The sequence below is a fragment of the Notechis scutatus genome, chromosome 2, assembly GCF_049901735.1.
Source record: "Notechis scutatus isolate UNSWTSFEM ecotype Mainland chromosome 2, rNotScu1.2, whole genome shotgun sequence".
Taxonomy (NCBI): Eukaryota; Metazoa; Chordata; class Lepidosauria; order Squamata; family Elapidae; genus Notechis; species Notechis scutatus.
The window spans coordinates 200,726,885-200,753,537 of NC_142010.1; the positions used below are offsets into that span (position 1 = coordinate 200,726,885).

The 26,653-nt window shown below is 40.7% G+C and overlaps 1 protein-coding gene across 4 annotated transcripts in view; it reads right to left on the bottom strand.

Moving 5' to 3' along the window:
• Positions 1-14,851: 14,851 nt before the first annotated feature.
• The window catches only part of ALDH1A1 (aldehyde dehydrogenase 1 family member A1), an 88,268-nt gene continuing 76,466 nt past the window's right edge, over positions 14,852-26,653 (bottom strand). For all 4 annotated transcript variants that reach the window (XM_087957815.1, XM_087957813.1, XM_026675240.2 and 1 more), the window contains 6 exons: positions 25,983-26,085; positions 25,715-25,899; positions 21,946-22,110; positions 17,455-17,612; positions 16,118-16,192; positions 14,852-15,326 (listed from right to left, as the gene is read on the bottom strand). In XM_087957815.1, coding sequence (XP_087813941.1) covers positions 15,254-15,326; positions 16,118-16,192; positions 17,455-17,612; positions 21,946-22,110; positions 25,715-25,899; positions 25,983-26,085 — 759 coding nt within the window. In that variant the 3' untranslated portion in view covers positions 14,852-15,253. The remainder of the gene's footprint in view (positions 15,327-16,117; positions 16,193-17,454; positions 17,613-21,945; positions 22,111-25,714; positions 25,900-25,982; positions 26,086-26,653) is intronic.

Consider the following 26,653-nt stretch of genomic DNA (forward strand, 5'->3'; position numbering starts at 1 on the left):
ACTGTTTTAAGAAGTGTGTGGCTGATGAGTTTAAAGCAAGAGATTTTTCTTGTCTGCTATTTATTTTTCTCGGACCAGTTTAACCTATGCAGTGCCAAATAATTTTAGGGAATTCTTGTAAAGAGAAAGTTAAAATCTGTGTTTATTGCCATAGTGTAGCATCTGTAGGATGGGTTCTTTAGATATCAGCCGTTAAAGATGCTGAGCTTGTTAGCTGGAGAGCTGACAGCCCAGGTTTGAGAACCAGCCTCCATGCAACAGGGTGAGCTCCCGTTACTTGCCCCAGTTCCTGCCCACCTGGCAGTTCAAAAGCATGCAAATGCAAGTACATCAATAGGTACCACTTTGGTGGGAAGATAACAGCATTCCATGTGCCTTTGGCATATAGCCATGCTGGCCACATGACTACAGAAGGGTTTTCAGACAATGCTGACTCCCTTGGCCAAGAAATGGCGATGTGCCCTAGAGTCAGACACAACTGACAGGGAAACCTACTTTTTTATATACATTCAAATCTCCAAAAACCTGAATTCAAGAGAAGCTGAGAAATCTAGGTTGACCATCTGGTCAAAGGGTCTTTCCTCATTGCTGAATTAAAGTGTTTCCATTCATAATCAGCAGAAAATGACCTGTGTAAAACTTGTTAGATCATGTCTCATGTTTAGCCTGCCTATATTGCTTCTTTCTTGTCAGAGATAGATTAGTCGAGTCAGGTGGAGGAGTCAAATGGGGAATTAATCTGGAATCATTATGTACAAGAGGGCAAGGTTTGACCGCTCTTTGAATGCTCTTCAATCTTATCTAGTCTGGCCCAGGTGCAGCCTGCCAATCTGAGACGTTTCCAGTGAAATAGGCATGAGCTAATCAGACTCTTCATGTGTGGATCTGGTTGTTCACACCTGACATGTCTCCACTCCTGACATGTCACCAGAGATCAGCTTGACCTCGGAAGGCCGCACGTGGCCTTACGGTCCTGCTTGCTCACCACCAGAGGCCTCGTTAAGCCCTTTGCTGACAAGAAAGGAGGGTGCAGGCAAAGAAACAGGCTGGAGAAGAGACAGATCTTCATAAGTCAACTGGTGCAGCAGGATGTGGGAGGGGGAAGCAATTGTGATTATTGAAAATGAGGTATCTGTGTGTCGAGGGAGGCCTTGGGTGGTCTAAAGTAGGTGGCCTGTTCCCTCACTAGGCCCCTCCATGGCCTTCCCCACCCTAAGATTCCTCATGTGCACTTAAGGATTCACACATTTATACACGCGTTTAATTAGCTAATGCATGGGCGAAAGCAGGGAGTGATCTTGTTCAAGATATGAGATTCACTCCCAAGAATTCTCAAGTTATGGATGAAATGGGCAGGCTCCATTACATTCATAACTCAAGGATTACATGTATATAACTCCCCATCTCATCAAGGGTGACTCTGAGTGGTGCAGAACAATAGATAAAGCAGCCAATACAACAGCAGGTAAAACCCAAAAAGTCACAGTAATGCATATCATAAAATCAAAAATACTAACTGTAGGTGAAAGGAGGATAAAAACGACCCCCTCAGCAACGGAGACATCGAGATAAATCTCTAGTTCCTTGGGAGCCCCAGGCATGATAGCATAACCAGATCTTGAGGCCCTTTCAGAAAATCCATAGGGATAGGCTAATCTAATTCCAGGGGGAAGAAGGTTCCATAAAGCAGCACCTTAGGCACCAAAGAAAGCACATCTCCTGGGACCCACCAATATAGGTTCCAAGTCGATGGTACCCACAGTGTGCCTTTTCTGCGAGATCTAATTAAACGAGTCAATGTGACAGAGGAGAGATGGTCTGTCAGATAGCCTGGTTCCATGCTAGGAAGGGTTTTAAAGATTGAAAACAGTACTGTGAATTGGACCTGGAAGCAAAGTGGCAATGCAGCTCATGGGACAGAAATGTAACATGTGCTGCTCTAAGAGCAGACATAGCCAACTGCCCGTGCCTCAGTATTTTGTACAAGCTGAAGCTTCAGAATACTCTTCAAGGTTGGGCCTAGGTAGAGAACATTGCATTAATCCAATCTGGAGGTGGTGAGGGCATGAATTGCTGTAAGGAGGGCCTGCAGATTTAGGAATGGGTGCAACTGGATCACAAGGCAAAGTTCTACAAAGGCCCTCTTGGACACAATTACCATCTACTCATCCAGCACAAGCCATAACTTCATGAAGAGTCCAGATAGTGCAGTGGGTCTGTCTGGGAGGGCAACTCCACCCAGAACCAAAGGCAGCATGGTCTTGGAATCATTGGGCCCCCAAAACCAGACACTCCGTATTACCAGGCTTTAGCTGAAGCCTGGTGTGCCCCATCCAGATCCTCATAGCTTCCAGGCACCAGAATAAAATATTTGTGGTGTTGCCTCAAACTCAGGCTTGAATTTGGCATGGAGCGGATATAAACTTTATCCCTGAATTTAAGTGAGATACTTTTATCTTTGCAATGAGGCTTCTTTCCTCAGCTGAAAATGTGAATCACCAATTCAGGCAAAGTTAAAAAAAAAAAAAAGCATTTATTTAGGGATGGAGGTCAAATCTTTTTTATAGGATACAGAAAGAACACTTGGTATATGTGATACTTCAGAAAGCAAGTGATCAAACAATAAAAAACAGTGATTATACGTGAGATTTGAACAATAGAAAACATTGATTCGAGACAACATTCCACAAGTGCCCAGTGCATGGATTGTACTACTCTCTCCCAGTTGGGTTTGTATCTTTGTTAAAACTTACAAGTGTATTCAAGGACTTTTCAGAAGACGCTCTCTATTGCTGAAAAGACAAGTTCTCACATATCAATAGAAACGGCCTTGGTTAAGAAGAGAAAAAACATGTTTTCCTGAAGTTTTCTTTTTAAGCAACTTGTCTAACTTACCACATTAAAAGCCCTAACGTCATTTCTAAATGCTGATAAAGAAGCTGAAAATTCCAGGTAACAATGTCATCACTTAGTTTGCCAGAGATAATATAATTGGGTATCATCAGCATACTGAGGATACCTCACCCAAGGTGACAGATAAGCTCACTCAGTGGCCTCATGTAGATGTTGAAAAGGAGAGGAGAAAATATACCCTATGGCATCCTTCCTAGCAAGGGATGAGGGCGATCCCCCTCTTCTGTGATAATCACCAACTGGAATTGACTCTGAAGGATGGAGCAGAACAATGCCATCTACTCCCAACTCTTGAACTGATCTAGAAAGATACCATGGTATCAAAACCACAGAGAGGTCAAATAGGGCCAGGATATATAGCCCATCCCTCCCACACCAGACGTGCTTCATAAGTACATCCAATGCCATTTCCATCCCATACTGAGTCTGAATCGTGGCTGAAAAAGATCCATATAACCCACTTCCAAAGCCTTCTGAAATGGTGCCCAACAGGGGCAAAACATGTCCTCTTTAAGAAGTAAAGAAGCAATTCCCAGGAAAGATTGAAGTCAACATAAATTGTTCCTTAAGCTTCAGTTCAGTTCAGTGATGCCCAACAGGGCGGCGGATCTTCAGCCTTCCTAAAATGCTGAACTACAATTCCCAGCAGCCCTCAGCATTGTTCATTTTGAATTTCATTCACCTTGCTGATCCCTGAAACTTTGCTTCCAAATTCAGGAAGGGAACTCAAAGGAAACAATTTCCAAGGAGCTCTTAACATCCACTAATCAATCTTAATCCTAACTTATATAATTGTGTCAGACATTTGAATATAGGTATGTTAAGGAAGTATTCGTCTCATATTATCAACATTTTGATGTATTTTCGTCTTGCTGGAGATACTGTTGTTGAGATGTGCCACAATCAATTTTTCACAATTACAGAGGCTTTGATAATGTCACACCAACAATAAGCTAAGAGTTTTACAACTAAGACTTGAAAAAACAAGCAGTAGTGATCTATTGATACTTTATACTAAGAGTGATGGGTGGGTTCATATGTTACAATCAATCAAAACAAAACAAAGCATCTTTAATTGATGATTTAGTACTTATAATCTCTTCCTAAGTGAAAATTAGCCAGCAGGGATGAGTATGCTTGGAAAATTTTCTCTCAAAATACCTAAAAGATATGCACAAATTGAAAATTATCAACAGATATCATATGGTTACAATATATTTATTTATGTCATCCAAAATTCTTTGGAAATAATATGTTTTCAGCTTTGCAATTTTTTTTTCTCAGATGGTTAGGCACTGCATAGATTGCTGAGATACTTTATATCTTTGCAATGAGGCTTCTTTCCTCAGCTGAAAATGTGAATCACCAATTCAGGCAAAGTTAAAAAAAAAAAAGCATTTATTTAGGGATGGAGGTCAAATCTTTTTTATAGGATACAGAAAGAACACTTGGTATATGTGATACTTCAGAAAGCAAGTGATCAAACAATAAAAACAGTGATTATACGTGAGATTTGAACAATAGAAAACATTGATTCGAGACAACATTCCACAAGTGCCCAGTGCATGGATTGTACTACTCTCTCCCAGTTGGGTTTGTATCTTTGTTAAAACTTACAAGTGTATTCAAGGACTTTTCAGAAGACGCTCTCTATTGCTGAAAAGACAAGTTCTCACATATCAATAGAAACGGCCTTGGTTAAGAAGAGAAAAAACATGTTTTCCTGAAGTTTTCTTTTTAAGCAACTTGTCTAACTTACCACATTAAAAGCCCTAACATCATTTTTAAATGCTGATAAAGAAGCTGAAAATTTCAGGTAACAATGTCATCACTTAGTTTGCCAGAGATAATATAATTGGGTATCATCAGCATACTGAGGATACCTCACCCAAGGTGACAGATAAGCTCACTCAGTGGCCTCATGTAGATGTTGAAAAGGAGAGGAGAAAATATACCCTATGGCATCCTTCCTAGCAAGGGATGAGGGCGATCCCCCTCTTCTGTGATAATCACCAACTGGAATTGACTCTGAAGGATGGAGCAGAACAATGCCATCTACTCCCAACTCTTGAACTGATCTAGAAAGATACCATGGTATCAAAACCACAGAGAGGTCAAATAGGGCCAGGATATATAGCCCATCCCTCCCACACCAGACGTGCTTCACAAGTACATCCAATGCCATTTCCATCCCATACTGAGTCTGAATCGTGGCTAAAAAAGATCCATATAACCCACTTCCAAAGCCTTCTGAAATGGTGCCCAACAGGGGCAAAACATGTCCTCTTTAAGAAGTAAAGAAGCAATTCCCAGGAAAGATTGAAGTCAACATAAATTGTTCCTTAAGCTTCAGTTCAGTTCAGTGATGCCCAACAGGGCGGCGGATCTTCAGCCTTCCTAAAATGCTGAACTACAATTCCCAGCAGCCCTCAGCATTGTTCATTTTGAATTTCATTCACCTTGCTGATCCCTGAAACTTTGCTTCCAAATTCAGGAAGGGAACTCAAAGGAAACAATTTCAAGGAGCTCTTAACATCCACTAATCAATCTTAATCCTAACTTATATAATTGTGTCAGACATTTGAATATAGGTATGTTAAGGAAGTATTCGTCTCATATTATCAACATTTTGATGTATTTTCGTCTTGCTGGAGATACTGTTGTTGAGATGTGCCACAATCAATTTTTCACAATTACAGAGGCTTTGATAATGTCACACCAACAATAAGCTAAGAGTTTTACAACTAAGACTTGAAAAAACAAGCAGTAGTGATCTATTGATACTTTATACTAAGAGTGATGGGTGGGTTCATATGTTACAATCAATCAAAACAAAACAAAGCATCTTTAATTGATGATTTAGTACTTATAATCTCTTCCTAAGTGAAAATTAGCCAGCAGGGATGAGTATGCTTGGAAAATTTTCTCTCAAAATACCTAAAAGATATGCACAAATTGAAAATTATCAACAGATATCATATGGTTACAATATATTTACTATGTCATCCAAAATTCTTTGGAAATAATATGTTTTCAGCTTTGCAATTTTTTTTCTCAGATGGTTAGGCACTGCATAGATTGCTAGTCATGTTGGCTTTCAGAATATTTTTGTGTTAGCAAAATTCTATTTGCATCTCATGCTAATGTTTGAGTAATCTTGTAGTACCTGCCAGGTTGCTCATTTTCTGAATTCAAGTGCATTGCAAATGGTCTTGAGCAATGGTAAACATGATTAATCTTAGGTTGCTCTGGAATCAGAGTTTACAAAAGGTGTATCTCTTTGTTTTGGCAAGATTTGTAGGCAAATTCAGCAGTTTGGATTGACACAGAGCTGGGTTTGGCTTCAATGAAAAAAAAGTATGCTTAAATGGCATTTACGTGGATGTATTAGTGTGGTATTTGTTTGTAGATATTAATGGCCAATGTCAAATTACCTCTTTTAATGCTTGAGATATTTCATGGTATTTGATTTCCTTGGATTCAGACCAACTATCATATTGCATAATAAGCTATGGTAGATACCTGCCTTTTAACAGTTTTGAACTCTTCAATGTTCTCTACCTTTTCATAGCTTCATTTTTATTTTATTTTATTTATTTATTTATTTATTTATTTATTTGATTTGCCAATTGTTTACAAGATAATAAGTATAAGTGTATACATAGTTGTGAATACATGAAATGGGTACATATAAGAAAAATAAAAGAATAAGAGAAACAATAGGACAGGGACGGTAGGCACGTTGGTGCGCTTTATGCACGCCCCTACAGACCTCTTAGGAAAGGGGTGAGGTCAATAGTAGACAGTCTAAGGTTAAAGTTTTTGGGGTTTGGGGAAGAAACTACAGAGTCGGGTAGAGTATTCCAGACATTGACCACTCTATTGCTGAAGTCGTATTTCCTGCAATCAAGTTTGGTGCGGTTTACTTTGAGTTTGTATCTATTGTGTGCTCTTGTGTTGTTATGGTTGAAGCTGAAGTATTCACTGACAGGTAGGACATTGCAATGTATGATTTTATATACCATGCTTAAGTCAGACCGAAGACGGCGTAATTCAAGGTTTTCAGTTCTAGAATTTCAAGTCTGGTGGCATAAGGTATTCTACAACGAGTAGAGGAGTGGAGAACTCTTCTTGTGAAATATTTCTGGACTTTCTCATTTGTGCTAATATCAGATACATAATGTGGGTTCCAGACTGATGAACTGTTTTCGAGTATTGGTCTAGCAAATGTTTTGTATGCTCTGGTTAGTAGTGTGATATTACCAGAGAAAAAGCTACGTAGGATTAGGTTAACAACTCTTAATGCCTTTTTGGCTATGTAGTTGCAGTGGGCTCTAGCACTTAGATCATTAGAGGTGAGTATTCCAAGGTCCTTTACAGAGCTTGGGTCATCAACAAGTTCTTGACTATTCAGCTTGTATTTTATTTTCTGATTTTTTTTGCCAATATGTAAGACAGAGCATTTATTTGTTGAGATTTGAAGTTGCCATTTGTTTGACCATTCAGATACATAGTCAAGATCTTTTTGTAGGGTAGCAGTATTGTCTGTGGTATTGAACAGCTTTACATCATCAGCGAAGAGAACGCAATTGCTCTTAATATGATCACAGAGGTCGTTTATGTAGAGTATGAAGAGAGTTGGTCCTAGAACACTGCCTTGGGGGACACCACTATTGACAGGTACTGGATTTGATAGGACGCTCCCGATTTTGACCATTTGTTGCCTGTTTGCCAGGAATGCTTCTATCCAGTTATGCAGTTGTCCAGAGATACCATAGGATTTTGTTTTTAGGAGTAGTTTGTCGTGTACCACTGAATCAAAGGCTTTACAGAAGTCTATGTAGATTGCGTCTATTGCTTTGCCCTGGTCGAGTTATGTCGTCCATATGTTTTTGCAGTGTAAGAGTTGTAGATTACAGGATAGTTTTTAAGTCAGTGTGTATTATAGTGGATAAGGTAATGGCCCAGCATTGGAAAGACGTGAACATCAGTCTACCATAGAGTTAGTTTCTCAACCTTGGCAACTTTAAGATGCGTTGGATTGGCTAGGGAATTCTGGGAGTTGAAGTCCACACATCTTAAAATTGCCAAAGATGAGAACTGTTCTACTTTTAGTCAAGGAAGCCCAGTCTCAGGATCACTTGGTCCACATACTTTTTCAGCCCAGTCTCCCCGATTTCTTGCTGTAGGGGAAAATACCAGAGGATACCTTAAGATCCTGAATGGAGACATGTTATAAATCAAATACAGTATTTTCAGCTTTATTCTATCATATATTGTTGAATCCTTACTTTGCTCCTTGCCTTGTCTATATAGAAACGGAAGTATTATTCTACAATATCTCAGCGGGGGTAAAAACCATTTCAGGTTATGGCTGTTAACAATGTAAGAGTCTTGCTTAAAATAGGCATAGGATTTTTTCCACATAGCCTGAGTTATTTTCACAGATTCAGATTCCTTCATATATAATATGGTAATTTAATACACTGCTCAAAAAAAATAAAGGGAACACAAAAATAAAACATCCTAGATCTGAATGAATGAAATATTCTTATTAAATACTTTGTTCATTACATAGTTGAATGTGCTGACAACAAAATCACACAAAAATTATCAATGGAAATCAAATTTAGCAACCCATGGAGGTCTGGATTTGGAGTTACACTCAAAATTAAAGTGGAAAAAAACACTACAGGCTGATCCAATTTTGATGTAATGTCCTTAAAACAAGTCAAAATGAGGCTCAGTAGTGTGTGTGGCCTCCACGTGCCTGTATGACTTCCCTATAATTCCTGGACATGCTCCTGATGAGGTGGTGGATGGTCTCCTGAGGGATCTCCTCCCACACCTGGACTAAACATCCCCCAACTCCTGGACAATCTGTGGTGCAATGTGGCGTTGGTGGATGGAGCGAGACATGATGTCCCAGATGTGCTCAATTGGATTCAGGTCTGGGGAATGGGCGGGCCAGTCCATAGCATCAATGCCTTCATCTTGCAGGAAGTGCTGACACACTCCAGCCACATGAGGTCTAGCATTGTCATGCATTAGGAGGAACCCAGGGCCAACCGCACCAGCATATGGTCTCACAAGGGGTCTGAGGATCTCATCTCGGTACCTAATGGCAGTCAGGCTACCTCTGGCGAGCACATGGAGGGCTGTGTGGCCCCCTAAAGAAATGCCACCCCACACCATTACTGACCCACTGCCAAACCAGTCATGCTGGAGGATGTTGCAGGCAGCAGAACGTTCTCCACGGCGTCTCTAGACCCTGTCATGTCTGTCACATGTGCTCAGTGTGAACCTGCTTTCATCTGTGAAGAGCACAGGGTGCCAGTGGTAAATTTGCCAATCTTGGTGTTCTCTGGAAAATGCCAAATGTCCTGCATGGTGTTGGGCTGTAAGCACAGCCCCCACCTGTGGACGTCCGGCCCTCCTACCACCCTCATGGAGTCTGTTTCTGACCGTTTGAGCAGCCACATGCACATTTGTGGCCCGCTGGAGGTCATTTTGCAGGGCTCTGGCAGTGCTCCTCCTGTCCCTCCTTGTACAAAGGTGGACGTAGCGGTCCTGATGCTGGGTTGTTGCCCTCCTACAGCCTCCTCCACGTCTCCTGATGTACTGGCCTGTCTCCTGGTAGTGCCACCATGCTCTGGACACTACGCTGACAGACTACGCAGCAAACCTTCTTGCCACAGCTCACATTTATGTGCCATCCTGGATGAGCTGCACTACCTGAGCCACTTGTGTGGGTTGTAGACTCCGTCTCATGCTACCACTAGAGTGACAGCACCACCAGCATTCAAAAGTGACCAAACCATCAGCCAGAAAGCATAGGAACTGAGAAGTGGTCTGTGGTCACCACCTGCAGAACCACTCCTTTATTGGGGATGTCTTGCTAACTGCCTATGCTTTCCACTTGTTGTCTATTCCATTTGCACAACAGTATGTGAAATTGATTGCCAATCAGTGTTGCTACCTAAGTGGAAAGTTTGATTTCACAGAAGTGTGATTGACTTGGAGTTACATTGTGTTGTTTAAGTGTTCCCTTTATTTTTTTGAGCAGTGTATATTAAACAAAGTAACTAATCTATAGTGTCAGCCTGATAAATCTGAGGGCTGTTCCTCTTGTGGAACTAGAAGTAAAGTAGACGGGGTACCAAGCAATCTTCCATTTGGAAAACAATGGCCCAGAAATGAATGTTTCATCCATCCCCAAAACAAGGGAAATAAAATCGATTTTCTAGAATGAGGAGCGGGAGATTTAGGAAATGAATATGACATTAGGGCTGATTTATAAACAATATTTGTATGGAAGTGCATAGAGAATCTGAAGTGGAGAAAAAGATCCAGAGGTACTGCATGCTTTTCATGATGTAATGTTTTTATATGTAATGATAAAAAATACTGTGCTAATAAAACAGAATGTCAGGCTCCTTTCAAAAGTACTGTTTTTTTTAAAAGACGTAATGATTTCCATCAAACAAAACCTCTGTGTATTTTGATTGTGTCACTGGGCCACCAAGGTTGTAGTCCATAAAGACTTTTAAAAAAAGAATTAAAAATGGAGGCATTCTCTTTTGCGCATTGTATTGCAAGCTCCCAGAACTGACTTACATTCTTCTAATTTACATGACACTCTGCCCCTGGACCCTCCATTTGCAATTTGATTATATTTACCAAATTATACTGTTGCTTTTAAGCACCTGTGTTGGCCCTCCAAGGTTTCTTTAGATCTGGAATCCAAAATCATGCAGATCAGTACTACTTTTATGGTAAAGCTCTAGTAACAGAATCTTGCAAGTCTGAATGTGCTTTCCCTCCCTCCCTCCATTTTCATGAGAATTAGGGAAGGGCTTGTCTGAGATGTTGACTACATTCCTGCCATAGACTCAGTTCTTTAATCCCACTGTTGTCTGAGTTGCACCTCTTCCTCCTGTGCATCAAGGCCATTCCCTTTTTTCTCTATGTCCTGAGGATCTGTAAGAAGACATGTCTGCTTTCAAGACATTCTGTTATCTCAGGGAAATCTGTAGCCACCTTGTTTTTGTTGACTTATCACAATAGAATCCAATTATTTATTTTTTACTTATTATTTTTATGAATAACTCAAGGCAACATACCTATCCAACACACCTTCCTTCTATTTTCTCCACAACCACCACCCTGTGAGGCGAGTTGGGCTGAGAGAGAAAGATTGATCCAAAATTACTCAGCTGGCTTTCATGGCTAAAGCAGTACTTGAATTCATGTTCTCCAACTTTCTAGTCTGGTGGCTTAACCAGGCTTAACCAGTGGTTTGTTATTAAAATCAGAGTTAAAGAACATGAGTGCCACGTGTTTTCCTTCATTTCCAATAGATTCTTATTCTCCGTATCAGATGGTTATCTAAACTGAAGATTTGTGGTGATGGTTAGGATGAGTAGTAAGGGACTCTCAACTGTAATTATACATCCTGCCTTTCTTTCATGCAGCTCAAAATGGTAAGGCCACCCGAATTCAGCAAAACTGGCATCTGTTTTGCTTTAGGATTCAGTAAAAGACAAATGTAGCCTGAGATAGTACCAAAATCCTTCAGCAACATTATACGGATTTGGAATTATTTTAAAAATTAAACCACTGTGTGCTGTTTGCATTTGCTGGTATGTGTCAATTGCACTTGGAAAAAAAGAGAGAAAGGTTTATATAATTGTTCTGTAATATGAGCGCCCTGACCTAACCATACAGCAACGTGCCCGCTCCTGTGTACTCCGCACTGAACTCAAAAAACGTCTAGACAATTGAGAGAAGGACCTGTACATTGACTACCATGCTGACTGTATCAAAAGTAAGCCACACAACCCGCAACTCAGCTTTAACCCTCAACCACAACCCTACCTCAACCGATCCACCATCACCCAAGACTAGGCATGCACGCCCCTAACTACCTCAATTCCAACTACTACTGGCCTTAAATGCAAACTACTCAATGCAAGAAGCCTCGTGAATAAAATACCTGAATTTTTCCTCCTACTAAATATGGCTAAATTCAACATTATATTTGTCTGTGAAACATGGCTCAATGCATCTCTCCCTGACTCCATTACCACAGTAAGGGACTATCATGTTTACCGATCAGACCGTGAAATTCGTAGAGGAGGTGGTGTTGCTATCTTCTATAAAAAGTCCTTACATCTAAAAATATCCAAGTTACCCAGGAGCTTGCTCTTCCTGAGACCATCATCTGTGAACTATCCTTAAATATCACAATTCGATTCTTACTATGTTACAGAGCACCTGATTATGACATCGAACATGTAAACAAGCTAAATACATTACTAACATGGGCTGCATCCTGCCCATACCCTTTTATCTTTCTTGGTGATTTCAATCTACCTCATATTGACTGGACCCCAAATGAATGTACAACTGAAATCATACACACAACCTTCTACAATGCTATTACAAATCTGGGACTGGAACAACTAGTAACCAACAACACTAGACTAAACAACTGCCTCGATCTCATCTTCTGCAATAGTTTGAATTTAATTTACGGAATACAAACTAAAGAACCCTTTTCCAGCAGTGACCACAATATGATTAACTTTTGTCTCAACATACGCCCACACAAAAATCACCACAATGATGTAATCCCCAATTGTAACTTCAAAAAAGGCAACTATGATCTTATAGACAACGATCTCTCATCCCTTGATTGGCAATCTCTATTCACTGGATGCAATACTGTTGAAGACCATTACAACATATTTTTACTTGAAGTCAAAAGAGTCATCAAACTATATGTACCAACAACAACTCCCAAAACAAAACAAAAAGCAGATTACCCATAACAATAAGGAAACTTCAATCCAAAAGAGATCACTCTGGCGGAAAAACAAATCTGGTCACGTTGCCAATTTCAAAAGCCGATACAAAAATTTATGCCACCAGATAAAGACCGAATGCACCAATTATCACATTAAACAAGAGGAAAACCTTCTAAGCACCAATTCCACCCGTGCTTTTTACAATTTTGTAAACAACAAACTAAAAGACTCAAGGTCCATCCCACCCTTGATAGGACCTGATGGTAAAGACTGCAACGACGACACCATTAAAGCCAACCTCTTTAACACATTCTTCGGCTCAGTATTTGTAAACAGCAATGGATCATGCCCAGTATTTCCTAGCCGTACCACAGATAACAACAATGATCTAATACATATCGATTTTACAGAAGACAATGTTGAAAAAGCACTACGCAATCTAAAACCATCTCTATCTATTGGACCGGATGGAATATGTGCCTACTTCTTAAAAAAGCTATCCACTGCCATAGCCAAACCTCTAAGCATAATCTTTGAAAAATCTTTCAGGACCAGCTCCTTGCCTAATCTATGGTCCCAAGCCACAGTCATCCCCATCTTCAAAAAGGGAGACCCAAGCCTAGTTGAAAATTACAGACCAATCTCCTTATGTTGCGTCACCTGTAAAGTCATGGAATCAATTATTAACCAATCCATCATCCTCCACTTAGAGACAAACAACCTACTCTCCAATAAACAATTTGGTTTCAGAAAAAAACTATCCTGTAATCTGCAACTCTTACACTGCAAAAACATATGGACGACACAACTCGACCAGGGCAAAGCAATAGACGCAATCTACATAGACTTCTGTAAAGCCTTTGATTCAGTGGTACACGACAAACTACTCCTAAAAATAAAATCCTATGGTATCTCTGGACAACTGAATAACTGGATAGAAGCATTCCTGGCAAACAGACAACAAATGGTCAAAATTGGGAGCGTCCTATCAAATTCTGTACCTGTCAATAGTGGTGTCCCCCAAGGCAGTGTTCTAGGACCAACTCTCTTCATACTCTACATAAATGACCTCTGTGATCATATTAAGAGCAATTTGCGTTCTTTTCGCTGATGATGTAAAGCTGTTCAATACCACAGACAATACTGCTACCCTACAAAAAGATCTTGACTATGTATCAGAATGGTCAAACAAATGGCAACTTCAAATCTCAACAAATAAATGCTCTGTCTTACATATTGGCAAAAAAATCAGAAAATAAAATACAAGCTGAATAGTCAAGATCTTGTTGATGACCCAAGCTCTGTAAAGGACCTTGGAATACTCACCTCTAATGATCTAAGTGCTAGAGCCCACTGCAACTACATAGCCAAAAAGGCATTAAGAGTTGTTAACCTAATCCTACGTAGCTTTTTCTCTGGTAATATCACACTACTAACCAGAGCATACAAAACATTTGTTAGACCAATACTCGAATACAGTTCATCAGTTTGGAACCCACATTACATATCTGATATTAGCACAATTGAGAAAGTCCAGAAATATTTCACAAGAAGAGTTCTCCACTCCTCTACTCGTTGTAGAATACCTTATGCCACCAGACTTGAAATTCTAGAACTGGAAAACCTTGAATTACGCCGTCTTCGGTCTGATTTAAGCATGGTATATAAAATCATACATTGCAATGTCCTACCTGTCAATGAATACTTCAGCTTCAACCATAACAACACAAGAGCACACAATAGATACAAACTCAAAGTTAACCGCACCAAACTTGATTGCAGGAAATACGACTTCAGCAATAGAGTGGTCAATGTCTGGAATACTCTACCCGACTCTGTAGTTTCTTCCCCAAACCCCAAAAACTTTAACCTTAGACTGTCTACTATTGACCTCACCCCTTTCCTAAGAGGTCTGTAGGGGGCGTGCATAAGCGCACCAACGTGCCTACCGTCCCTGTCCTATTGTTTCTCTTATTCTTCTTTTATTTTTCTTATATGTACCCATTTCATGTTTTCACAACTATGTATACACTTATACTTATTATCTTGTAAACAATTGGCAAATCAAATAAATAAATAAATAAAATAAATAAAAATACAGCAAGAAAATTGATTTCAAGAGGTAACCATTAGCAAAAGCAAACTGTTTATTTGATAGTCATATATATATAAGTGCTTTTGCCAAGCTCATACAAAAGAACAGGAAATCAACACCTCTAGAATACAAGTGAACAATTTTTATAAATTTATATTTTTAATCATTTATTTTGCACAGCACTACAAATCTACTTAAAGGGGCAAACTTTGAATAAGGTTCATAAATTGTTAATTTGATTCAGGCATTATGGGCCCTCCCTTTTTTTCCCCTAACTGAAACTATTTCAAATTTTTTAAATTTCTGTTCATAACTGTTAAAGGTAGCTAAAAATGAAATCAAAATTAAACAGCGAATATAGTGTGCTACAAAGTGTTTCACAACACAACTGGCTTTTGCAGTTTGGCCTAGTAACCGACATGGCTCTGTGGCGCCATTATGAATTTTTCTGTGGAATTTTGATTGTGACTGTCTTGATTTCTGTATATTCATGAAGGCCGTATTCACCCCTTCAAAAAAAAAGAGAAGAGAAATGACATTAGAATAGTTCTTGAAATAATGTTTGTATCCAGACTGTCCTGTATTTTTTTCCTCTAAGGGCTGCAAATACTGCAAGATGGTAAAATTGTCTGATGATGTATTTGATCCTGATGCTATTTTGGGAGGGCAGCTGCTATTAGATAAAAATGAAACCAAGCTTTCCTGGGAGCATGTAGACAAGTTGTTTGATTCTTGGATGCTGAATTGACCAAGGGTGTCAAACTTGCGTTGTCATGGCTTTGTCATGTGATGTATCGCAACTTTCCCCCCTTTACTAAATGGGGCATTGGGTGTGGCCAGTGCCTGACGCATCTGGCTTGTGGGCCTTGAGTTTGACAGCCCTGGAATAACCATCAGAACGACTAACTTGTTACTAGTCTACCAGCGCAGACAATGAACCTGAATACCAGAGGAAGAAGAGTAAAAATACCATTTATTTTTCTCCCCAGCAACTTCTGAATAAAAAAATGAAATCATTTCTACTAAAAAATGGCTCATGGATATCATAGAATGAAAGGATGTGATGGATCATCACACAAGATCACGCTTCCTTGTACTTCCTCGTAAACACAATGGAACAGTTAAAAAACTATATAGTGTGAAGATAAGTCTCCCACAAACAAGAATGTACAGTAACAATCCCATTGTTTTAATACAAAAAATCATACAACTGATGTATGAATGCTAACATTTCTCTGTGTGTCACAGAGTTGCAAACCGATCCCTTCAATCGGAAGCAAAGCCTGGTGGCTATACTTACAGCTCACGTCCATTTCCTGACATTTTGAATCCCCCAAAAGGACTTTGAGCAGACACTGCACTGTAGCAGTTAACCCTGAAGAAAAAAAAAAGAAAAGATAAAGGCAACTTATACAAAGGATAGAATTATAAGTAGAATAAGCAGCTTAATTTAGTCATAAGAGCTTACCCTAAGTATAGAATTTTTACATTTGGAAAGAAACTCTGGTCTCACTTTCCCTAAGCTAGCATTTGTAACTGTTGGTTTGGTTTTCTCCTCCAAACAATCTACTAGATCATCTTGAGATCTATCAATAGATTACTGATGTTCTAATCACCTTTGCCATGATGCAAAGTATTTAATTAGGAAAGATAGAAGGCACTTATTATTTTATTGGTTTATTTTATTTATTGTATCCCACCTGTTTTCTCCAATTTTCTAGATCAGTGATGGTAAACCTTTTGGGCACTGAGTATGTGCCCATACCCCAAATGCAAAGTGCGCCGCCCCGGCATACATGCGCCTCCCCCCCACGCTTGCACCCCGCCCCCTGCACATCCACGGCAGAGACCTGAAGACCAGCTGGCCAGCGGGAGACGCATGTACATGTGTGCTGGAACTGAGCTGGGCGACCTACGTGCCATAGGTTTGCCACCACTGTTCTAGATGGTTCACAATAGAAAAAATATTGAAAACCATGGAACTCTCACATAAGAAGCAACAACACAGAAGCATAAAATGCCTAGAGTTAGTTACTTAGGACAGGGGTCTCCAACCACCGCTTGCTGGGCACCGCCATCTTTTTTTGATGAAAAAGTGCTTCTGGTGAGCTTTTTAGAAAGCTCACCGAAGCACTTTTCATCAAAAAGGCCGCGCGCTTGTGATTTTCCGGAGAAAGCCATTTCTACCCGAAAAGCTCACAGGAAGCTCCATCTTGATGAAAGGCTTCCGGTGAGGTCACCGGAAGCACTTTTCATCAAAAAGATGGCGGCGCCCAGCTAATGCCGGTACCGGGCCGCGCCATAAAAAAGGTTGGGGATACCGGGCCGCGGCGTAAAAAAGGTTGGGGATCACTGACTTAGGGGACTGTGTTAGCTTAGACCGGTATTGGCAACTTTAAAAAGTATGGACTTCAATTCCCAGAATTCCCCAGCAAGCATGCTGGCTGAGGAATTCAGGGAGTTGAACTCCAGACACCTTATTTGCTAAGCACTGGCCTAGAGTAAAAGATAAATTGCAATGGATTCCCACTGCATGACATATGGCACTGGCGATATGAGAAAGGACCAACTTTGCAGGGGAACTAAAACTACGGAATTCCCTTCCAAGTACAATTTGGCTCAAAGAAGAATACATACCAGACAGTTCCAGCCTGAAGTGCAGCTGCAAACGTCATGGCTTTATCAATGTCTTTGGTAAAAACTGCAGCTGCTAGACCATAGCGAGTATTGTTCGCTCTCTTGATAACTTCTTCAATCGTTTTGAATTTCATGATTTGCTGGACAGGCCCAAATATCTGTGTCCATGTAAAGATAACAATAATTATGGAGATCAAAATCAGGAGGAAAAAAAATGAGAAGTTCAGTACATTATTTAGGATTTTAAATTTGCTCCAACATATTTTTTCTTAGCCTATACTTAGTAAAATCTTTGTATATTGGTTTGGCTGATGGCATCTTGTTTATTGTTACTGTTACTTGTTACCTTTTGGCTTTGATGTTTTGAGCCACCCAGGATTGTGTTGCACCTGTACAGTGCCTAAATCTAATTAAAAAAAATAGGAAGCACTCACAATGGTGATAACATGGTAATTTTAAAAAAAACTTTGGTCAAAAAAATGATAGAGAAGTTTCGATTGCTATTACCATCCAGTTTACAGCCAAAGTACATAATTTCTACAGGTTTTAATTTCCTGCTTCAAGTATAGAGTTAATTTAAATAACATATGGTTCTTTCCAACTCCATAATTCATATACCTGAATCCCCTCTACCTGAAAGTCAACATAAGAGAGAACATCGGATGGAGCACAAGGATTGTCTCAGTGAAAAAATAATGACACAACCTATTTTTACACATGTAACTTTCTCATGGGGTCGCAATGGGTAGGACATGACTTCACAACTAACAAAAACAACTTTTTCTTAAGCTCTGTGTTCACTCTGTTCCATGGTTTCTTCTGCACATTTGTAAGGACTAGATTTTAAAACACATTTTAAATGTGCATATATACATTTACATGTGCAGTACATATCTTGTACTTTGCTTAGATGTAAATACACACAAAATAAAAACAGCAAATCCTGTATTTACTACTAACATGATGCAATTAAAACAATTACCAGTAGTACCTGGCTGTGAACTAAGAATTACATTAGAATATTGAAGAAATGCAAAACCTGAAGTCATGTCATAGATTTTGAAGGTAAAGACAATTCACCTCCGAACTCAGGTCAGATCAGAAGTCTCAAAATGTCCCAATTTAAGCTGGACTTTTGTGAAATACTGTATGTATTTTGCAATATATTAAGAAACACAAGGAAGAAAAATTGAAAGAAATATATGCTCATTGCTTTACCTGAGGAAAAAAAGACAATTCTTGGGATGCTTATGGCCAGATATAATTACACCTGGGTGGCTTCCAGAGCTCTTTTTCTGCCTGACAAACTAGAACGATCTTGGGGATGTTTGCTTGTTTTGGTCTCATTTTCCTTCCAGTTTAGATTTCTGGAATTTGTTCACAAACTTTTTACACTTGTGGTGGCTTTGTTTTCCTCTGAACAGTAGACCAGGTATGTGAGTGGGGTACGAGTAAGAATGAAAGGCAAGTTGGGTCAATGTAGATTGTCTAAGTCTGTCCTAATGATGAATATGGCTATAATGGAAGAAAAGTAAAACAGATCTACTGATTTTAATTTTTTTTTTCATTAAAAAAACCCCCCTATAATCTTGATCATTTCTCACACATGTCTACAGGTATTTGGGGATTTTAAAATCTCCACAGCTTACTGCACAATGCAAAATGTGTTTTTCAATCACTCTGCTTGCTTGGGTGTTGCTAGAAGAAATGACTTCCATCACAGTCAGATTTTGGGTTCTTACGAAGGCATCAGCTAAGAATATTGTCCCCCAGTCGAAAAAAATCTTTGACCAGAATTTGGAAATTGAGGGCAGAGATATATGTAAATATGTGGATTAAGTGGATGAGCCTCAGCGATAGTTAAAAAGACAAGGTGACTAAATGAAGCTCCACTCTTTTTTTCTAACAACGGTGAAAAGAGGTGAGAGGTCTGATTAAGTGACGCAGCTGCCATTTTGACCTTTTTTTAATCTCCCCAACCCGCAGGGACATCTCTGAGCCCCCTCCCCAAAAAAGGGAACAATGATGCCATCGGTTTCTCTAAACCAGGGCTGTCAAATTTGCGGCCTGCGGGCCATATGTGTCAAGTGCTGGCCATGCCCACGCCCAGTTTAGCGAAGGGGAAAAAAGTTGCGATAAGTGACGTGATGGCATTGTAACGATGCGAGTTTGACGCTACTACTCTAAACTTTACCTCTTTAAGGGGCAAGGGAACCAGCTGTAGGGGTTCAAAGCTACTAGCAAATAATACAAGTTAAGTTAAAAGTGATTTCTTTTGCCAAATTCTAAAGTGGCAGTTTCATAACTCGGACCTTATGTTTTCAAGACACTTCGCGTGCTCACCTAAGCCCGTCCTCCTTTGGACAACATTTCTCGCTAAATGTGACTATTGCAACTGAGTATATCTAAGTCTCTATTGAGCTAGATACCTATTCTCTTTCCTTTAGAGAAAGGAATGTGGTGTAGGGAAATCTGGTGCAATGTAGATCGTCCTCGACTTACGACCAAAAACTTTCTTTTACTTTGCAAGATAGTTGTGAAGTGAGTTTTGCCCCGTTTTATGACTTTTCTTGCCACAGTTGTTAAGTGACTCACCGGAGCTGTTAAGTTAGTAACATGGGTGTTAAATGAATCTGGCTTCCCCATCGACTTTGCTTGTCAGAAGGTCAAAAGAGGGGATCACAGGACCTTGGGACACTGCAACCGTCATAAATATGAACCAGTTGCCAAGTATCTGAATTTTGATCATGTGACTATGGGGATGCTGCAATGGTCGTGTGTGTGAAAAATGGTCATAAGTCACTTTTTTCAGTGCCGTGGTAATTTGGAACGGTTGTTAAATGAATGATTGTGCATTGAGGACTACTTGCACAGTGAAATATTTCTACACTGATCCACAATTGGCCATCTAATTCCATAGTGAAAATGGGAGAGCCCGTGGTCAGCTTGCAGGGACTCAGCAGAGCAATTGTTTTCTGCTCTCAAGAGGTTTTGGTGTTACTATTTCTCACAGAAATGTTCTGCACCATTGACTCTGTGAAATAACATCTGTAACTCCAGCCTCGGAGAAGAATCTTAGGCTTCTCCTGGCTGGATCACATTTCTTTGAAATAAATTAATTCGATACAGTGGTTATAGCATTGAAGTGGAATGGGAAGGTCAGGATTGAACTCTCACTCAGTTACACATCTCTCTTGATGATCTTTAGCTATTCATTGTATCTCTATCTCTATCACTCCCACATGGGATGTGATCAGGGGTGGGATTCTACCGGTTTGGACTGGTTCTATAGAACCGGTTGTTATGATTCTGCGCAGTTTGGAGAACCGGCAAATCGTGCCCCTGGCTGGCCCCGCCCCTCTCCATCTGCCCCTCCCCTCCCCACCCAGTCAGTCCTTATTGTGCATGCACAACATTGTGCGCATGCCCGACATCGCTGATTGTGTTTTTTCCGCCCAGTCACTCCTTAAGGTATTTTTTCCCCCCTCCCGACCATCAGCTGTTCCTATGATCAGCTGTTCCTATGATCAGCTGTGCGGGGATTCCCCTCACTTACTTACTGCTTCACCCAGGAGGCTTCCCTGAGGCCCAGGAAGGCAAAAAATGGAGGGTGTGTGTGCCCCCTCTGTTTTATACCTTCCTGGGCCCCAGGGAAGCCTGGGAGCAAAAATGCCCCCCCCCCGGAGGCTCCCCTGAGGCACAGAAGGCCCCAAAATGGAGCACAGGGTTTGCTGCATGCCCCCATGCTCAGTTTTTCCTTCCTGAGCCCCAAGGGCGGGGCAAAAATGCTCCTCCCAGGAGGCTTCTCTGAGGCCCAGAAGGCCCCCAAAATGGGGGGAGGGTGTGCTGCAAAAAAAAAAGAAGCCACACCCACCGTCACATGGCCACCCCTACCTAGCCACATCCACCTAGCCACACCCACAGAACCGGTTGTTACAAAATTCGAATCCCACCCCTGGATGTGATGAGGTTAACACGGGGATGAGGAGACTCATGCACCCGGCTTCCTTGGAGTTAACCGTGAGATCAAAAAAAAGCTGTATGCCATTTTGAAGCTACTTCTGCCCAAATCAGCTGGGATTCTCAGTTTCTCGAAAGAAATTCAGAGAAAAGAATTCGAAGGCATCCCCCTTTTCTTCTTTGGAACCACTAGTCTAAGACAGGGGTGGGCAACTATGGCCCCTTTACGTCATGTAGACTTCAACTCCCAGAATTCCTGAGCCAGCATGGCTGACTCAGGAATTCAGGGAGTTGAAGTCCCCAGATTGTAGACGGGTCACAGTTGCCCATCCTGACTTCATGATTGCTGACACTGGATAACTCTGAAGAACTAATTAGTAATTCAGAGTAATTCAACTCTGGCTGAAAAAAAAAAAACCTGTTGGCATACTCTCTAATCCTGAAGGTTTGTTTATTAAAAAAAGCATGTTGTGTTTCAGCTACTGAAACATTTGGGCCCGAATGCCCAGCCGGCAGGCTGCATCAACTCACCTCCTCTTTGGCGATGCGCATGTCATCGGTAACATCAGAGAAAACCGTCGGCTGAATGAAGAATCCTTTGTCTCCTCCGGGGCCTCCTCCACATTCCAGCTTGGCACCTTCTTTTTTCCCACTCTCAATTAGTGAGAGTATTTTATCATACTGCTCCTTATCAATCTAGACGGAAATATTGCACTGATAAGTCACTTCTCGGCCACTTCGGGGCTTTAGGATTATAAAGCAGGAACAAATGCTTATAGGGGGGATTTGAGTGCGGGGGGAGGGGGGGAGATGAAGCAACCATTTTCTATCGAGATGTTGGCTTTGGGCCAGCACTTTTCATGAAGTTCAGTAATTAGAATTTAAAGAATAGAAGGGTTTTTTGGGGGGATGGAAACTCCTATTACCCTTCAAATGTTCTCATGGACGGGGTCTTTCTTAGGCTCTTTTTATATTAATTCCTCTCAAATTATTTTAATTTGGTAGGCTGTTTTCTGAAGCACGACGTCCCGTGTTTGCATGGCTGTCATTCTCCAGTTTGTTATTTTGTAGAAGTCATGGTAACTTAAAACCTAATCCACAACTATAGCTACACGAAAGATTTAACAAGACACCTCCATAAGAAGTTAACAAGGTTCCAAGAGAACAATTGCAGTCCTTTTGCACATACTTTAACAGGAAGCATTAGGTATTTCCCACAGTAAAAAAAAAAAAAAGATTCCTGAAAATGCTTAGCTCATTAATCAAAGTTTTTTGCAAAGCTATGCAGTTGCAGAACCTAGGAATTCTGCAGTGCTCTGGGTGTGTGGCTGTATACAACTGCCGAGTCTTTTAGCTTTATATGTCAGAGAGGATAGTTTTTGTTCCTTCCTTACAGGACGCTTGTTGGAATCATTGTCAGAGATTTGTTTGCCAGGGGAATCGGTTTAGAAGAGGTGACATGATTTTAAACATTATTTAGTTATTTATAAAATTTATTGGCCGCCCATCTTACCATAGGATAACTCTGGGTAACTTACAGTTACACTTAAGCTAAAACATAAAAAGTTAAAAACAAACATTAAAACCAAGGACAAATGGACAGTAGGGGAGGATTGGGAAGGGGAGGAAGGATTTGTTATTAATCACATCCATTGAGCTGATCCATTGTATCAATCGACTACATCAGAGGTGGTATTCAGCAGGTTCTGACCAATTCTGGAGAACTGGTAGCGGAAATTTTGAGTAGTTCAGAGAACCGGCAAATACCACCTCTGACTGGCTCCACCCCCATCTATTCTCTGCCTCCTGCTGATCAGCTGGGTCTTCTTTTGTTGCCCTGCACAGCAGTGGTGGGATTCAAATTTTTTTTACTACCGGTTCTGTGGGCGTGGCTTGGGAAGGATACTGTAAAAACTCCACTCAGAAGTGGCATTTGCTGGTTCTCTGAACTACTCAAAATTTCCGCTACCGGTTCTCCAGAACTGGTTAGAACCTGCTGAATACCACCTCTGCTGCACAGGAGAACGGAGCTGGAACGCAGGTTAGTGGGGTGGGGAGGGGAGGGGAGGGGAGGATTACAGTAATCTAGTGGTGAAATGTCTAGGGACTGAACGACTTGAGCGTCGTATGAAGGGCAACTTCAACTCATCATGAATGCCAGATAGAAACTGCTTGATAAAACATTTGGAAACTGTTTTGACACATGAATAACTGGAAAGAAGGTTCACACCAATGTCACACATTTTTATAATCCATTCTTTCCGGGAGTTTCAATCTGAGGAGTTATCTGTAAATAACTCTCCATGAAGCCTCCTGGATGTAAACCAGTGGTGGGATTCAATTTTTTTTACTACTGGTGTTCTGTGGGCGTGGCAGGGGAAGGATACTGTAAAAAGTCCAGTCAGAGGGTGGGATTTGCCGGTTTTCCAGAACTGGTCAAAACCTGCTGAATGCTACCTCTGATGAAACCATACTTAACTACAGGTAGTCCTTGACTTATGAGCACAGTTGGGACTGGAACTTCTCTGGCTAAGGGATGCAGTGCTTAAATGGTTTTACGACCTTTTTGCCATAGTTGATAAGCAAATCACATGGCCATTGGGCAAATCCAGCTTCTCCCATTGACTTTGGAAGCCCCCTGGGAAGGCCACAAATGGGCACCATGTGACCCTGAGATACTGCAACTGTCATTAATACATGCTGGTTGCCAAGCACTTGGATTTTGATCATGTGACCATGGGGATGCTGTGAAGGTCATAAGAGTGAGGTTGTAAGTCACTTTTAGCATAACCTTAACTTCAAACGGTCATCAAATGACGGGTTATACGTCAAGAACTGCCTTTATAGACTCATTTGTTACAGTGGATTCCCCACCAGTGAATTAAATTCCCAGAGTTCTCAGACTGAATTGGAAGTCGATGTTCCAAGGGTCTAGAGGGTGCCAGGTTGAGGAAGACTGCAAAAGTAGCATGAAATTTGCAGTTCTCAATGCTGGTCCCAGTCCTGCCTCAACTGCTTCTTTTATAAGGCACTGTGAGCCCCATAACTCACTTATAAGGGAGAGTGACAAAGCCCAACAGATTATATACACTTTCAGCTATTCTGGCTGTTAGATTGACAGCAGGTTCCACCTCCCCTCGTATCCGCTCTCTGCTCCCCACTCACCATCTATTTTTAACTAAAGTTGATGTATTTTCTCTGTTTTCCTTTTTGTGGTTTATTTTATTGTTTTATTATTTTACTTCTTATTTCTTCATTTTTTATTATTATAAGCCATTTAGACTATCCCTATGTGTGAAGAATGGCAAATAAAATTTAATAATAATAATAACTTGTTCTTGGACAATTATGGGGGAAATTAAGGGGGAAATGCTACTTTAATATTCATAGGTTAAGGGCAACTTGACGTGTATGTATCTCATTTGTGGGTTGGAGGTTAAATGAAGGCAACGTAATGGCATATAAATATTATTGCCAGGGCGTGTTTATGCAAAAGCTGGATTATAAGTGGGGAAAGGCCCATTGATTTATTTCAGGGAGGACAGGCCAAATATTACTGTTTTCCACATTCCTAATGTTTTCAGCTCCCCAATCACTGAAAAATATACATTCTGCACAAAATATCCAGCATTTTCAATATGGACTGACTGTGTATTTGTGAAGTTATGTCCTTGCATCTTTTCAAAGAGTTGTCGCAGTTTCTAAAAATCCTGGTTAAACGACAGAAATAACCAAGCTTCTGTCATGCTGTCAGAAACAGAGTAATAGATAATGGCATTGCTACTATCCTACTTTTAATAAGCAGACTGGTTCAGAACAACCATCTGTCAGGAAAATGTTCTTTGTGAAGACAATCTGTGCCTGCTTGTCAAAGAATCACACATAGGGTGGGACTCTGTGCTCGGTAGGGTTAGGTTGAGCAATTGGTTCTCAAATCTAGCTAAGTTCAGTTGCCTGAAGGCAGCTAGAGCAAGTTCAGCAGGTGTGCAATAGAAAACAGGAAGCCGGAACTTCAGAGAACCAGGAAATTGGGGCAGCCTCAAAGAGGCAGGTAAGCTTTATGTGAAAATCAACTGAGGAATTGAATTCCATTTGGCAATGTTTTCATGTACAAAGACTATTCAAAAGAAAGGAACTAATCATGGAGAGCCGTATTAAACTTTTATAAAAGTACTTTGGCAAACAATAAGACTTCAAATCAAGCTGCCAGGAATCTTGCATTTGGGTTGATTCTTGACTCTGGCAACTCTGATTAAAACAAAAACAACAACCAACGACATTGTGATTAATTAAAACTTACCTGAGGACCTTGATTTACTCCAGGAGACAGAGGATTTCCAAGGATGCTTTTCTTGGCTCTTTCCACACTCCTACGCACAAATTCGTCATAGATCTTCTCTTCCACGAAAATCCTAGATCCAGCTATGCAGCACTGTCCCTGATGGTAGAACACACCAATGTGTGCAAATTCCACAGCGCTATCCACTGCAAAGAAAAGTATTCCTTATTATATCGCGATTCAAGTTCATTTTTAAAGAAAGCAAATCCTGAATAAATTACCCACTCACAGTCAGCATCTGCAAAAATGATATTGGGGCTTTTCCCTCCAAGTTCCAGAGTGACTCTTTTCAGATTACTCTTTCCAGCAGCTTCTTTGATCATTTGACCCACCTGAAGGGAATACAAATGATACATTTGAGACAGGAAACAGGATGGAAATTGAAATGTCATTGCCTTCCAAAAAGATTGTGAGGTGACCACTGCTCTTTTTTGGCACTAGTTGTACCTGTTTTGAGCACTTCCCTTCAGATCCCTAGCCCCATAATTTGGCCATGAGCTTTTGTACTGTGGCCGTGGTCATTTTTGGTTCTGGCAGTGGTCATGGTTGGCACATGGCTCCTAACATAATGTCCCTAAAGCAGGAATGAACAACTGTGGCAACTGCATGACCTGTGGACTTCAACTCCCAGAATTCCTGAGTCAGCACAGGAGTTGAAGTCCACAGGTCATAAAGTGATCTTAGTTGCTTACCCCTGCCCTAAAGTGACCAAGCCACTGATGGAAAGAAGAGTTTCTCATTCCTCATTGACATCCTTTGGATCACTGTCAACTATCCCCGGAAGGAAAGGAAAGACACTAAACAGAGCTGAACTCTTTCAAGAGAAAGTGCCAAATTCAATCTTGGTTGATTTGACAGAAGTAGGAGATTGCAAATCACAATGCTGCCTTGAATAGATAA